This window comes from Cydia amplana, chromosome 3 (genome assembly GCF_948474715.1).
Source record: "Cydia amplana chromosome 3, ilCydAmpl1.1, whole genome shotgun sequence".
In the NCBI taxonomy this organism is placed as follows: domain Eukaryota; kingdom Metazoa; phylum Arthropoda; class Insecta; order Lepidoptera; family Tortricidae; genus Cydia; species Cydia amplana.
The window spans coordinates 19,610,215-19,627,143 of NC_086071.1; the positions used below are offsets into that span (position 1 = coordinate 19,610,215).

The 16,929-nt window shown below is 38.3% G+C and overlaps 1 protein-coding gene across 1 annotated transcript in view; it reads right to left on the minus strand.

Moving 5' to 3' along the window:
- The window catches only part of LOC134662762 (exocyst complex component 7), a 28,575-nt gene that overhangs the window by 267 nt on the left and 11,379 nt on the right, over positions 1-16,929 (minus strand). Inside the window, exons 11-15 of the mRNA XM_063519049.1 lie at positions 16,125-16,263; positions 14,101-14,303; positions 11,490-11,596; positions 7,340-7,433; positions 650-844 (exon numbers count right to left, since the gene is read on the minus strand). Coding sequence (XP_063375119.1) covers positions 650-844; positions 7,340-7,433; positions 11,490-11,596; positions 14,101-14,303; positions 16,125-16,263 — 738 coding nt within the window. The remainder of the gene's footprint in view (positions 1-649; positions 845-7,339; positions 7,434-11,489; positions 11,597-14,100; positions 14,304-16,124; positions 16,264-16,929) is intronic.

A 16,929-nucleotide genomic window follows, 5' to 3' on the forward strand; every position in this document is an offset into this window, starting at 1 on the left:
TGCTTTGTGGTCTGTGACCGATTAATCGGTCTTTGGCGTTGAACCTACGGTGCGGATATATCGGTCATTGGCGTCCAAAAGGTTAAATAGAAGTTGGCAACCAAAATGACCAAATAGACCGTATAACGTTTGAGTGTCACACGCAGCGCCGGCTTTTCATAATTTTAACTCCACAGACGTATAGGTATACGTACGAGGGGCGACTGAAAAGTTCGCGGCCTTAGAAAAAAAATGAAAGAGTAGGTATTAAAGTAAAATCGTTAACACATTCAGTGCCAGCGCTTGCTACGCGCTACGAGCGCCGATAACATGGGAACAAACCGTATGTAGCGAAAAGCGACTAAGGATAGTGCACCGGCCTGGCGGGTTGCTGGCAGTGAATGCGATAAGAATCGTTAGTAATGGCTCATAACTCAGAGTTTCATTACATTGCGTCATTTGATCGGTCGGCTGAATTGACGTAGCCAAAATGGTCCGCAATGTAACTAAAATCGTATACGAGTTCGCACGCCGTCTAAATGAGCCCTAATGGCGGCAATATTTAAACTGCCAAAGAGGCGGGGAAAAAAGTAGCACAGTTATTTAATTTTTTTTTTCTAGCTTAGGCCGCGAATATTTCAGTCTCCCCTCGTATATAAGTTTAAGTTACCTGTACGGGAGAGTACTTGACGTATTTGTCCGGATTCTTCGAGAATGGCAAAGAGCCGTAAGTGTCATAAAACTTGGTGTACGGCGGTAGTATGGTCTCCTTATTGTCTCGTTTGAGAGCCTCGCGCAGCTCGGGGTCGGGCACGCTGTAGCTGCGCTGCGCTTTGGTACACTCCTCCCATTCACGGTTGAATGACTGGAATATAAAGTATTTTTACAGAAAACGCATTAACCTCTAGTTTAATGTGTAGGTACATTACATTTGTTTTGACAGGTTTTGATTTTCAGGCTACTAAAAGAAGTAGGTACACCAGATAAGTTTACCAATAGACAATAAATATGAAACAAAGAAGTGGCCTATCACATAGAATAGAATAGAATAGAATCATTTATTGCATATCACAAACCAGTTATACAGGTGGTACATATTATTGGGTTAGTTTAAGTGACGCCCTGTAAGGACACAGCAACATATTATACCTATACTACAGTTTACTTAATAACTACTAGCTTAACAATTACAAGTATTTACAATTTTCATTAGGTAGGTACATATTATGAGATCATTTTAATCATGTTTTTCGTTGAAGTAGTCTTTCACACTATAATAGCACTTATTAATAAGGAATATTTTTAACTTGTTTTGGAATAATTTGGGATTTTCTAAGTTTTTCAGAGAATTCGGAAGGTGATTATAAATTTTGATACACATAAAATGAGGGCTAGATGTGACAAGATTTAATGAGGAAAAAGGCAATTCTAGTTTGTTTAAATTTCGGTTGTTTCTTCTATTGTCTGTTAGTGTTGAATAAAAATTATTATGTTTTCTGACAAATTTGCTTGTTTCAAAGATATACATTGAGGCAAGGGTGAGGATCTGGTACTTAATAAAATAAGGTCTACAGGAGTCTAGTTGATCAATATTTACCAGTATTCTAATGCATTTTTTCTGTAATATGAAAATTGTGTCAACATCACAACTATTTCCCCACAAAACGAGACCGTATGATAACCTAGAATAGGCATATGCGTAGTAAGCTGTGAGGGCAGTCTCGAAGTCCGTAACTCGTTTAAGGTGTTGAAGCGCGTAGATGAAAGAAGACAACTTTTTTGATAGTTTTTGTATATGGGATTTCCAGGTCATATTACTGTCTAAATCTAATCCTAATAGAGTGGCTGTATTTACATGGTCTAATTGTGTGTCCTGGAAACTGATTTTTAATGGCAATGTGGCTTTTTGACTAGGTTTGAATTGTATAACTTTTGTTTTTTTGAGATTAAGTTGTAGATTGTGCGTTTGTAACCAATTTGTAATGGAATTTAATTTAGATTCTAATTTAGTTGCACCCTCATGGCTGTCACTACACGAGATTAGTACGGAAACGTCATCGGCAAAGAGCGTAGAATGGTCGTCTAATATATCAGGTAGGTCGTTTATGTATATTAGGAATAATAGGCAGCCTAAGACACTACCCTGGGGTATAGAGCCTGTCACTGGGACTATCAGATCTGATATGTTGGATTTGTCCAGTCTCAAAGTTGACGTTTTGTATGTCTACATATTGGAAGCGATTTGTAAAGTATGACTTAAACCATTTTAGGGCTATCCCTCTGACTCCTGTATTATAAAGTTTGTCTAATAAGATTTGGTGGCAGACTCTATCGTATGCTTTACTCATATCGAGCAAAAGGCCCACTGCATAGTTTTTATTATTTATTACGTCTATAATTTGTTTGACATACTTGTAAACTGCGAGGGTTGTAGAATGGTTTTTCCTAAAGCCGTTTTGGTTTTCATTTAGTATATTAAATTTTTCATAGAAGGAGTAAAGACGTTTTATCATGGCGGTTTCATATATTTTTGCTGATGTAGGTAACAGAGCTATGGGTCGGTAGTTATTTACATCTGTACTGTCTCCTTTTTTATAAATAGGTTTTACAATTGAGATTTTTAGGGCTTCTGGAAAAGAGCCTTCTGAAAACGATTGATTTATTAATATAGTTAACGGGATAGTTAGGATCTCTGCACAATATTTTATTAATGTGGGAGGGATCTCATCAACGCCACAGGACGATTTGTTTTTTAGATTCTTTAATATTTTATGCATTTCTTCTGGCTCAACATGGCTAAGAAAAAATGAGTTTTTGGTCGTATTTTTCAGTGGAATTTTAGTTGCATACGTTTGGAACGAATTTCCGATAGAGGAAAAGAAATCATTGAAGAAATTTGCAACCTCTTTTGGGTTATTAAGCGGATCATTATGTAACGTTTTGATTTGGATATTTTTTATATTTTTTGGTTTATGTTTATTTGTCTCTGTATTTATTATTTGCCACATAGATTTAGTTTTATTGTCCGAGTTATAGAATTTTTGTTTATTATTATTATTATTTTTTTTTTGTTTGGACACACCTCATTCGGTTCTCGTATGCTATTTTATTTTTACTATCATTTTCTTTAATTTAATGAATGTTTAAGAATAAGTATAATAGGTAATCATAATTACGATAGGTAATATATAAACAACATAAAGTAACCTAAATAAAATTAAAACTACCTACAAAACTAAAACTACTACTTAAAAAAGGAAAACTAAAAATCTATATCTAAAGAGGGCCCCTGGGGCATAGTACCAAAGATACTGGCAGCATTTCCTCGCTGAATTGCAACGCTTATTCGTTGAGCGAGGAAGCTGCCAGCTCTTTTGTCCCCAGTGACCTCAACCAGCCGTTTGACCAAATATGTAAATAGATTTTGAGCTCCCGGACCCCACGGACCGAGGGTCTCAACACCGAAAGGAATAAAGTTGTAATTGGCGTCGAGACCCCCGTATTTCCGCCTCTTGAGGGTCTCGGCAGCAGTTTATTATTTAGTTTTTTTGACGTAAATACTGCCTTTTTAAGAACTTTACTGTATTGTCTATAATAATTTTGAAGAGTTTTATTTCGTGATTGTGACACAAGTAGTTTTAAGGCCCTTTTATTACGGCAAGATATTTTTAATCCTGGTGTTAGACGGGATTTTTCAGATTGTATTTTTATGGTTTTCTTTGGAATGCATTTGTTCAATGTTTTTTTCATAATGTTATCAAACGAGTTATAATTGTCGTTTGCACTTTTGTTTATTGATAAAATACTAGTCCAGTTTATTGCTGCGAGTTCGTTTTTAAATAATTGCATATTATTTTTATTATAAATTCTTTTACACACTGTCCAGTTTTGTAATTTAGTCGTAATTACAGGGGTTGCGATAAAGATACCTCTATGGTCTGAAAATCCTAGTTCTTGAATATTAAGTTGGTAATCATTCATGTTAAAATTAGTAAATATTAAATCAATGCATGAGGAGCTTTCGTGTGTGACGCGTGTGGGTCCACGTACTCTTTGATGGAAGTTATGTGCGAGCATGAGGTTTGATAGTCTAGACTTATTGTTATTGTTTAGATGGAAATCTATGTTAAAATCACCTCCGATTACAATGTTTTTGTTATTTTTTTTTACAGATATTAATTTTAGGAGTTTATTTAAACAGGAATAGAAAACTTCAATTTCTCTTTTACTATTTGGGTAGTATACATTTATAATCAACAAGTTGGATTTCGGTATTTCTACTGCGCAAACTTCAAAAATAAGCTCTACAGATATAGATGAGATATCAAGGCGCTCACGTGATTCTAATGTGTTTTTCGTTAGGATCATAACGCCGCCTCCCTCACGCTGTTCACGACAAAAAGACGAACTTACATTAAAATTCGGAATATTTATTAGTTCTATCTTTTCTTTGTTTAGCCATGACTCTGTAATACATATCACATGTACATTTGTGTCTTTTTCCGTAAAAGCTTGCAGGAGGTGAGTTTTGTTCCATAAGCTTTGCATGTTTTGGAAGAAAATATGTGACTTAGGCACGAAAGGAAGAGTTTGTTGTGCGAGTGTCGTAAAAGTTGCTGCTGCTGTGTTGGTCGTTAGAATCCGGAGCGTGATGCACAGTGGGGGTAATATATGACGTACAGTTCTGTTTCGTGTGTCCAGTAGGTAGAGGCTCGCTTTGATTCCGTGTCATCTCCTCGTCCTGGACGTTCCAGTCATTACTGGAGCTAGACTGTTGATTATCGATGATTCCTTGTCCTCCTTGTTCCAGGTTTATTTCCGTTATAAGCGTATTTAGATCTGCAATAACCATTTTCATTCCAGTTTTGTTGATATTTCCTGTTAAGCTTGAAAACATTTCATATGAGTAGTTTAGATTCTTATTACTGTCAAGAATATAGGCGTAGCGATGCTCAAGGTTGCTAAGATATAGTAGGTTATTAAAAACCTCTACACGTCGGTTAAATAGATTTGCTAATTTGTTTATTCTGAAAACAGGAAGGCATACTAATATGTTTGTATGTTGAACAGTTTGTAGTTTGTTTTTTATACTTTCTATTATGTCTGGGTAGTTTTGTGTCGTTTCAAAGTCGGCGTCACCTATGAACAATATGCAGTAGTCGTTCATCGTGAAATTTTCTACTTTTTTTTTCAAGGCCTTTAATCAATCCTTTAGTATTCGCGTTGGTAAAAATGTAGTGGCAAACTTGATCTGAGTCAAAGTTATCCATAATCAATCCTCTCGCGTGCTTCTTATTGTTGCTACTAACGATGCAGATCTTTTTTGGATGTTTTTTTGTGTTTGTAATGTTTTCATTGTTTCCTTCTAGGGTCTGAGGAGCTTTTTCTGGAGCACGCAGTTGGTTTGTTAGAGTATCGATGTGGTGCATTAGTTCAGTGTTTAGTGTTCTTGTTTCAGTAAACTGTTTTTCAAACTTTTCTATTTTTTGCTGTAAACGGAGTATTTTTTCGTTGTAATCAGGTTGGCTGTTCAAGATCTTCGACGGCGAAGAAGGTACCGACGTGGCTTTGGAATGAGAAGGAGAATATCTGTTTCTGTTTACTTTAGTTTTACTTCCCATTGTCGATGACTGGCATAAAGTTTTCAAAACTTCGATTTCTGTCGAGAGTTTATCATTTGACTGTTTTAGTACATTTTTTTCTGCCTGTGATTTCTCCAGTTCAATTTTCATGTTCTTCAGTTGTAATTTAAGATGCGATATTGTATCCTGCGTCTCGATTCGTGAAAAAGTTGAGCTGGCCGGTGCAGTTGGCGGTAATTTGTTAGGTGTAATAGTCACATCAGTTGACGAAATCCACTTATCTCCTAGCTCACTGAGAGCGGTTTTTTCAATGCTTGACTCGAGTAGCGACGAGTCGTTTAGACGAAGCTTCTTTGTCTCTAATGAAGATTTACATGTGTTAGGCTGAGGTTTAGACAGTGGAGTACTTGCGGTCTTCGGTTTTATGTTATTACAAGCCATTTGGCAGCAGTTTCGACACTTCCAGCTTTTCTTGTTGTCTATAGTCATTAGTATGTACCTTTTCTTAGGCACTCCGATTCTCTCCAGGCAGTCCATGCAGTACCGAGTAAGGCAGGTAGAGCAATCGAGCGAGCGTCTGTCTGAGACTATTTTGTCGCATTTAACACACTTCATAGGTGGGCCCATCTTGTTATTTATCTTATTTTCAGGTATCAAACGTAATTTTGAGTCAGGGTTTCAATGAATAATAGTTGTCTAGCTTTAATTACTTTAGTATATCAGTTAAATGAAATAAAACAGTCGCATTTTATGCATCTTTTCGCCATCTTGTGGTGAGTAGATAAACAATTATTAGTCAGCTCTTTTTGATACAACCAGTGGACAACAGATGGCGCTATACTCAAGGCGCAAGCAGTAGGAGCGCGCGACGTTTTTGGCGCGGAATCAAACTATTTGTTTAACGGTCACTGTATAAAAGTTTGTTATAAGTGTGATTAAATACCACAAAGTCCACCGAAGTTATATTAACACTATACTGAGAATAAGTTTATTAGTCTATCTCTGTAATATGATATTTAATTATAGTTAACACGAAACGTTTGCAAAATGGTCAAAGGTCATTGACTTCGACATGAAGCGTCCTTTCGGCGGCAGTTATCTAATTTGAAAATTTTAGGTATGTTCACTTATTGTAAGCGTTGAATGTTGTTTATTTATTTATGCAATCACTGTTTTTTAAACACTGTTAGGGGAAAAGTTAAGAATGTTCTAGTAAATACTTTAAAAATCACTGATCGTAAGGTCGTAAGTAAGGAGTTAGGTTAAGCTAATTTTATCTCACAGTATTGTTATATCGCTATTGTTTCTTTAGATAACATTCACCATTATTAATTGCACTTCAGTCTATAATATAAAACACTTTCTAGGCACTTTTGCGTTATTTTACATTTTTAGGAATTAAAATACGCGGGATCGATTGTTATTGTGACGACAGCGCCACCTCCACCCTCCATATATACCTACTTACTTTTTAAAACTATATTTCAGGGTTCGAAATTATCCAGATAATTATAGTTTCTGATAATTATCGCGATAATTATCCGATAAATATCGAATAATTATCCCAGGTATGGATAGTTTCTTTGAATTCTTTGATAGTATAAAATAATAATTGGGGCGTTTTTTAAAGTTTAGGTTATTATCAAATCGATAATTATCAGGCATACAAATCACGCGAATTATCAAGATAACTATCATTGATAATTATCCTTTCGAACCCTGCTATATCTCCATAGACTACCTACTAGACTAGATATTCATTTATTTTATTTATTTACCGCGAACTTGTCCTTGAGCATCTGTCGGTCGCGGTCGCGCAGCTTGGCCGGTGGCGCCTCTTCCAGCACCGTGTGCGCCAACAGCTTGCTCCAACTGCAAACGTCATATACATATAAGGGATTTTAGTTAGCGCAACCGACCAATCAATAAAATAAAAATACAATACAACGAATAAAATAAAAATAAATAAATAAACCAGATACCCCCCTCCCCTCGGCGCCGACGGTGGCCCGCGCGGATACGATTTTAGGTACATTGCGGACCATTGAGATTACATCAATTCAGCCGACCGATCAAATGACGCAATGTAATGAAACTCGCATGCGCCCCGTCTAAATGAGCCCTCAATTAGCTCATCAAAAATTAGCTCACCAAACGAAAACCAAAAATTGCCAATCGGGGAAAATAATTCGTGTAGGCGTATTTTGGCATAGTTGTAGGGAACGGTGTATTAAACAACATACTAAATGTACCGGAGGGTGGGGGTGGGTTTAAAGGTAAATTTTTATAACACTTTAATAACCAATTTTTATAGTTATTTTACCCTTAAACGGTGTGGTGAAAACATATTTTTTCGTTTGTAGTTTTTTTGAAACCTGCAATAACGCCTAAAACTTACTTAATGTTCAGCAATTATAGTCATAATGGCTGGAGGTAGGTATAATGTATGTATACTAAATTACATATTACCCAACGTTGAATAATGTTATGTAGGTTATTAAAAACTACTCAAATGCAAATTATATTTCAGCATCATTTCAATGTTTCCTATAAAATGTATTAAATATACATTTTCATAGATTATATTCCATTTCACATTCCATCAAATACGCATTATGTAGTCGCCAGTGGCAAATACATCTACTTATAATCACATTAACTTGCCTGCACATTTTTATACTACTTTATTCATATACGGCACACATTACCTACACACTACGCCTAAAATGTTAATATACGTGGTTTTAATATTTTTAGCGGTCTCCGAACCAAGTTCGTCCGAGGAAGTCACGGCTGATATTATAAATATTACAAAATGCAGCGACCCCGTGCTACCATACGCAACCTACAGTCCTTTCAACATGACTTTAGAAACTTACTACAATAATCAAAATGGAAGACGGTTACTAAGAGGCAACGTGCGTGTTTTTGAAAAAATAGATGACCACGACAAGAGCGCAGAGTTCCGAGTGAGAGACGCACATAATGACAAGTGGCTTATTAATATGAAGAACCTGAAATGCCGCAATTTTATGTCTAGAGTACTTTTCTACACGTTCGGGATACCTTTTTTGAAATCATGTTCGTTGAGCAAGGGATTCTACCCACTAAAGGAAGTCGATATAGATATGATCGATAAAAAGTTTTTCACCATGGTGATAAAGAAACGGTCGGGGATATATGTGGTTGAAATCGAAATTGATAATGATAAGTTTGCACTTGAATGTTTTACCGTATATTACGAGCTGTGCTAAAATGCAAAATGAATAATAGTTATTTACGATACCTACAAGTGCGGAAAAGAGGAAATTCGAAATGAGTGGTGATACATTAAAACACGACCGAAGGGAGTGTTTTCAATCGACACGAGTTGCGAATTTCCTAGTCGCACGTGTATCGTACAACGTTTTACAGTACCTACATAATTATGGCACTTTAAACTTTCGACATACGCACGGAAAGTCCTATTTCCCGCACTAGTGTACTTACTGTAAATGAATTTTTTTAAGTAAATGTATCAATACTTTTTAAATAAAATGACTGACAGCAGTCTTGAAACAATAAACTTTTTAGAAAATTATCCAGTATTCTAAAATGGTAAGCAATACCTAAACACTTAAAACTTTATTGTACGCAACAAGAATAGGTAACAGCAATTATAATTTAGAAAGTATAAAGAGGAACATTCAATATAAAGAACGTAGAGGTTTTTATTTATGGTAAAAGTTGTGTTGTGTGTTTATTGTTTGGCTAATTCCGACATAGGGACTATTCCGTCCACCGGCGTATATTTCTTTGATTTTCAATCGTAGGAAAAAATACATCTGCTTTTAATTGCTGAAACTAAAAGCAATCGCTGCTTTGTCGATAAAATTATCAATTTTGTTCGTTGTTCGAGAAAAAACGCTAGTAGACGGAATAGCACCTATGACGGAATTAGCCACATTGACCTTACATAGCCAGTGAATTTTTCCACTTTTAATTTGTTTATAAGCTAAATAAATAAAACAAACCACAAAGTGAATTGTGGCAGCATTACCCATTGTCACAGCGTAGATGCAATCTAGATATACCTGATAAACTTTAAATATCCTCCCATTTCCGGCTGAGCTACATATTTACCAGGCTAAGGGATATATATTTCCCACATACGGCACTTCAAACCGTTTCGGCGGCTTGGGACCACAAATGAAAATTACCACTTTTAGTATTGTCCACAAGTAAAATTGTCCAAAATCATCATGCCTACTTTTAACAATACCTAGTTCTATTAATACCCATCTTGAAAAAACACCAATTCTGAAAATGACCACATTTTAAAATGTATACTTTTTAAATTGAGCTGTTTCCAAAATTACCGTTTCTTTAAAAGATTACTTTTAGAAATGCCCAGTTGTAGAATGAACCACATCTGGCAGAAGCCATGCAACCACGGGAAGTACCCGATAGGTTTTGCGAGTTTCAAAATGTCTGAATTTTACAGCTTAAACGACTGTATCTTTTGATTGCGTTGGGTTTTAGGTTTGATTTTTTCACAGCTTATAGGGACAATGAGTTCAAGTTTTCATATAACTCTCAGCTTTATATGTCCACGCGTTTCTGAGAAAAATGGTCTTGACAGACAGACAGACAGTCAGACGGACAACAAAGTGATCCTATAAGGGTTCCATTTTTTCCTTTTGAGGTACGGAACCCTAAAAAATATGTTTACATTTTTAATATCGCCGTGTCTCTTTTATTTACACGGGAGTGTTAATCTTTTTTGTTCGTTTTATAGCCGATAGCTCATAGCTAACTAGCTCGCGGTGGGACAAGTGGCAGCAAGCAAGCAAGTTAGGCACTTTTCCCACCAGCGGTCAGTCGGCGAGCAGCAAGTAGCGATCAGCGAGTCTTTTCTTCGCGGGCGGGTGACTTCTCTTAGATAAAGTATTCGTCGACAGCCTGAACAGCCAGCAATTAGCGATTTATACATGCGTCTTTTTCATTCATGTGGTATCTACATATACTCGGACTCGTGCCTTACAGTATTGTACTCGTATTATTCCCATGCTCCAAACCGGATTCTACCGATAATACCCATGGCACCTCAGTGGGTACATAGGGCTACGCTTTGAGCATTACCGGTGGGACTAGTAAATTTGTATGATAAAAAGAAAACGTGATCCCAACTGGTGATTCTAAAAAGAAAACGTGATCCCAACTGGTGATTCTCATGACAGACAACCCAACGCTTTGGAATAATAATTATCGACGAAGTCAAATCAATAATACTTCTGGTTTTTTTCAGAAGTGGTGATTATAAGAAGCATGTAATTTAGAAAAAAGCCATTTTAAGAAATAGTCATTATAAAAAAGCAGCCAATTAAAGAAATAGTCGTTTTACAAAGTGTGTGATGCTAGGATTGGGTAATATTAAATAGAGACATTCTACGTACAAGACATTTTGTAAAGTGGACATTTTGCGAAGCGGGAATTTTGAGTAGTGTACTTTACTAAAAGTGGTAATTTTCATTTGTGGTCCCAAGCCGCCGAAACGCTTCAAACATGTGTTCTATTTTCGATCCGTAAGACTGACATTTGACTGTCATTTTTGAAATGTCAGCCTTGTAAAGGGATATGGTCTGTCAATCTATTTCCGTCAGTAGAAAAGAGCGGCAAATGTATCGGGTTACAAAGGGTTAGGTATCGTCCCATAGAAAATTTGAATTTCGCGCCTTTTTCTACTGACAAACTTGTTTGACCGGCTATACATATGTTAACACATTCACTACCAGACAAAAAACGGCGCACTACCCCAGAAACCGGTCGTCTATAGCTGCGTATAAAACAACCCGCCCAGCGGGTTGTCCGGCATCTGAGCAAAGTTTACGAGCGCCCACCAGGTGGGTTCCTGGTAGTGAAAGTGTTAACACGGGTACCTGTACCTACCTCTGCAGGTAGTTGCTCTTGTACTCGTGTATCATGTCGCGGTAGGTAGCCTCGCAGTCTGGCTCCACCGTCATCAATACCTCGATCAGTCCGCTGCGCTGCAAGCCCTACGACATAATAATAGTAATAATACTAGTGGCTCTGTGAGCTGTAGACCTCGCGAGCAGAGCTTAAAACTGAATAAATGTATGGCAAAAATATTTATTAAAATATAGGTATAGTACATGTAATGTAAACAAAAAATCAAAAACTACATAAAGCTACAAACAAAAATTAAACGAATACGCTTAACCCGCGCTTGATAAATAAAAAATACGAAATTTTTAATTTTTTCAAAATAAAAAAATAAAATAAAAAACAATTATACGAAATTTAAGTATAAAAAAAATACAAAAAGTTATGTAGTAGTATACGATTACTGGGGATGGAACCAGGGACCTCCCGATGCAAACAAAAAAAGCGAACGTTTGCAAAATACGCCATTATAGTTCTTACTAAAGCTGACGAAACTTAGCTACTCATTCTCAAGTAAAAACTAAATATCTAAATACCGCCAAAACCAGCGATACAAATTTTCTGAATTTTTGGCCATTTAATCTATAAACATATCTCAAAAAGAAAAAACTCTTATGATACCGATACGACTATTTGTTTAGGCGGGAGCTATCACGACTCCGCCATTTTGAAAAATTTCCAAAAACCGGATCGACAAAAAAAAATTATTTAGTCATAGTATTCGGTCACAAAATTTCACGAAAATCGGTTAAGAATTGCGATCTGTAGAGGAGAACATCCGGACATACAAAAGCAAAATGCCCGAGTCAAAACGTAGACCTTCGCTACGCTTCGGTCAATTAACCGTTTCAGCGAACGGTCTAATAGCGAAGAGTCTCGACCAACATCTTGAGAGACTCTCGCTAGGTGGTTGGATCAAGGGCCAGATGCAGAAGGCGGTGATCTTGGACACGGCGCGGATAGTCCGCCGGTTCCTCTCTCTGCAGCCCTGACCACCGGCAGCTTGGGCCTTGCCCCGCTGCTGGCGGCACCCTAGGTTAGGTTTTTTATAATGTGTTTATATGTATTTTTTATTGTTTTGTAAGTGTTTATATATTTTACTTTTATATTCATATTCATATTATAAAAACCCTAACTTAAGACGGAAAATAAATAAAGAGTTAATAATATAAACATCATTGGTAGGTGGAAATTCAGTTCAGGGGGCGAAACTGTTCCTTTCTGGCATTCTTGGCTCCGTTCGGCTCAGCATCGCTCCGAGCAATTAGGGTAAATCCGGGGTAGTCTGCAGGGACGTTGCGAATATCCGCATTCGCAACCGAACTTCCGCATATTTTCAACATCATAGTCATTAGCCAAAAAAACCTATTAGAAATGAGCAGTCAAGCGTCAGTGGGACTTAATGTACGGAACCCTTGGAACGCGAGTCCGACTCGCACTTGGCCGGTTTTTTGAAATAAAAATTACTAAAATGTAATATTTGACGCTTTTTATGTATCTATCTTGACATCCGCATCCGCGGATGTCAAAAAATCGGCATCCCTGGTAGTCTGCCCCAAACTGAGCAAAGCTACGGATGTTAGGACCGCTAGGCGACGATATACAGACATACTTATATACAGATAAAACACCAACGACTCGGGAACAAATATCTGTCCTCCTCACACAAGTAAATGCCCTTACCGGGATTCGAATCCAGAGCCCGTACCATGAGTCACTGACAGTGTCAAAATTGACATAAACGCCGTCGAGAACGTAATTTACTTTCTATACATCTCGCTCGTACTCGCATATTAGTGCGAACGAGATGTATAAAAAGTAAATTACGTTCTTGGCGTTTAGGTCAGTGCCAAACGAATGGTAGCCGTACTGGACCATCGGCTTTAAAGGCAGGGTCACTACTCAGTATGCCAGACTGGTCGGCACTTATTGCCGGCACAGAATAAATAATAGTACTAAGTACAGAAGACTCACTCTCTAACAAAACGCGTCTGTTACGATCAGCACAGATATGGCCACTAGGTGGCGACAGCGCCACGCGCGGCTCATGGCTAGCCACCAAAATTGGTGTGGAACGGATGTACTTTTAGCTACCTGTAGCAAAGCGACGAAATCGCGGAGTGAGCCACGCCTGTTGCCGGTAATAATTAGCATAGAGAAAAAATACATAGAGTGCTCACTCCATACATCAGTTCAGACTATTAATTTCAGTGTCTACATCTAGCATCGAGTAGCGGAACTATCAGTACTGCTACTTGACAATAGATGTAGCACCGACCGGAAAGTCTTATCTCAACAGCATAAGACTTTCCGGTCGGTGCTACATCTATTGTCAAGTAGCAGTACTGATAGTTCCGCTACTCGATGCTAGATGCTAATAGTCTTTTTGGTACTAAAACTGATACCTACTTGAAGGTTGTAGAATGTAGTTTTAGGAATAATTTGCATGCTGTCATGAGATAGCGGATCAAGGTGGATCATTACTAACCTAAGTATAAGACCTGTAACTAACCCTTTTTCTGCAAATAAATATGAATATGAATATGATGTATGGAGTGAGCACTCTATGTATTTTTTTCTCTATGTAATTAGGTACCTGTAGGAGATATAGCGTGTTGTTGAGCAGGAATATGGCCTTGAGCGCGTCGGGGTACTGCTCGCTCTTGGTGCGCAGCGCCAGGTTGAGCTGCGCCAGCACCTTGCGCACGTACAGGCCGAGCAGCGCCGCGTGCCGGTCCGCCGCGCCCGCCAGCGCCGCCGCCGCGCTGCTGTACCCGGGCTCCGTGGCCAGCGCCGGGCCTGGTGGGAACAATCGTTATTTTCACACCGCCTATTCGGAAAAGAGCTTTACAGTACATATGGGGCTACTTTTCCGCACTAGCGCGTAAAATAGCACTTTTCGTGAAAAGCGGGAATTTGTAATGTGCAGAGCTCGGATTTTTCACGGCAAAACAAAACACTGTCGGAATCTAGCCAGTGATAGAAACCTTATTCTTCACCTCAGCAGCTCGAACAAGGGTACTTTGCTACTTAAAAATCGCAAAATCTCATTTTGCTCACTGTTTTTAAGTAGCAAAGTACCCTTGTTCGAGCTGCTGAGGTGAAAACTTAATTGTTGGTATATCTTAAGAAAACATGAGTGAATAGGTAAGTGATGAAGAAGGAATACATTTTTCGGGTTCTCTAATATGTTCTCACTGCTGAGGTGGAAAGTTTTGTGAACTACACGAGATCAAAGTTATTTACATCTCGTGCGCTTTTGAGTCCCTTACTACGCTCAAGATTTTAAATTCGCTACGCTCGTGAATCTAGTATAGAATCTTTCGCTTGCACGGGACTCAAAATAAGCACTCGAAGAAATATCAAACTTTGATCTCTTATTGTACAAATAACTATTTCTTCCCTGCTAGGAGGGATCAAAGTAACACTTTTCTGTTCTAGCACACTATTTTTACATTTTTTTACCTTAAATAATCTGTTTAAACATCAGATTGTGTCAACACTAAGATTTTTTTATTTTCCTCTTAGTTGATGTGAAAAGCAGTATGTGTCACACGGTAGGTATCAAAATTATTTCGTCTTGGGCGTTAACACTTGAATCCCTCATTACACTAAGGATTCTACATCGCTTCATTCAGGATTCAATGTACGCCCTTGACGGAAATATATCATGTTGATCCCTTGTAACACAAACTACTATTGTTTCACAAGGGGCCACAGTTGTTGTTTAACCTCTCATGGTAATATTGATAACATAGCAAGCGAAAGATTCCAAAATTGAAATTCGAAAAATTGAATCTTTAGCGTTGCGAGAGTTTCAAGACACGCAAATACACATTGGACCAAGATATTAAAAAGATGGAATAACTTCCTTAACGACATCTACCATAAGAGTATTACACTTCTTAAACGGCTACCGGAGTTATCGTAAGCAAAAATTGTTAAGACAATAGTAGACTACCGCTTCCCCATCCAACACGTTAGCGCGTTCTATTTCGAAGGTGGCGCCATCTCTCGACAAATTGGTGAACAACAAGCATCACCTATGGTTCACAGATGGCGCGCCAGCATGTGGCAGTGCGCAAACGCGACGACGGTGATCCATGACACATTACAAACAAATTTCCGCTTTTCACCTAACTTGGGCTTCCGGCACATAAAAGTCATGATTCCACGTCGACACACCGTTAGCGCGTTCTATTTCAGAGGTGGCACTATCTCTCGACAGATTGGTGTACAACAAGCATTACCTATGGTCTACAAATGGCGCGCCAGCGTGTGGCAGTGCGCGAGCGCGGCCAGCTAGTGCACGATGCACGATGCTATCCACAAAAGTTTGTGTCAATAGTCATAATTCCACGTCGACACACCGTTAGCGCGTTCTATTTCGGAGGCAGCGCCATCTCTTGACAGATTGGTGTAACACAAACATCACCTATGGTCTGCAAATGGCGCGCCAGCGTGTGGCAGTGCGCGAGCGCGGCCAGCTAGTGCACGATGCACGGTGCTATCCACAAAAGTTTGTGTCAATAGTCATAATTCCACGTCGACACACCGTTAGCGCGTTCTATTTCAGAGGTGGCGCCATCTCTCGACAGATCGGTGTAACACAAACATCACCTATGGTCTGCAGATGGCGCGCCAGCGTGTGGCAGTGCGCGAGCGCGGCCACAGCCAGCTGGTGCACGGTGCCATCCACGGCGCCCGCGAACGTGTCGCTGCGGAGACCCGACACCCACTCCTCTAGTGACTTGAGGCACTGACAATAAAAAAAAAGTTAATTCAAGCTTGGCAAGAGTGTAAAAGTACCACCATAACATTAAATTCTTATGAAAACATGATGGTACATGAAAAAGTCGCTGCAGATTTAGTTTAGATGTATATTTAATGAACTAGTAGAGTTTCTTAGTTGTTCACGCCAACAAATTGAATTATTTGATTTAAAACTTTGAGTATAACTTAAGATCTTTATTATTCATATTAAAACAGGTGCATCTGATGTAAAATTTGGTAAAGATCGGTATTCCTAGGATAGCGGTACCGTCATATAGCGGCCGTCTCCATACTAAATAATACGGCTAAATATGGATGTCGTAGTATTTGTATGGAGTCGGCCGCTATAGACGGCACCGCTATCGGAGGAAACCAAAGCTTAACTAAATAAAAACTAGTTATTGTTTTGGGTACAATCTAATTTATTTATTAAATATTTCTAATTACATATTTCTCAAGGAAAACAAATATGGATACTGATCGCCATCGAAATGTCTCCGAAATTGCAATATGTCTACTTGGAAAAATCTTGAAAACTTTAAATCCTGAAACTACCGGAAATTTTTCTAACTTTACAGTTAATGTTTCCGATTCGGGCCACAAGATGGCAGACCCTCCACTCACGGCCTCTGGACAGGGGTGTAGGAACTAG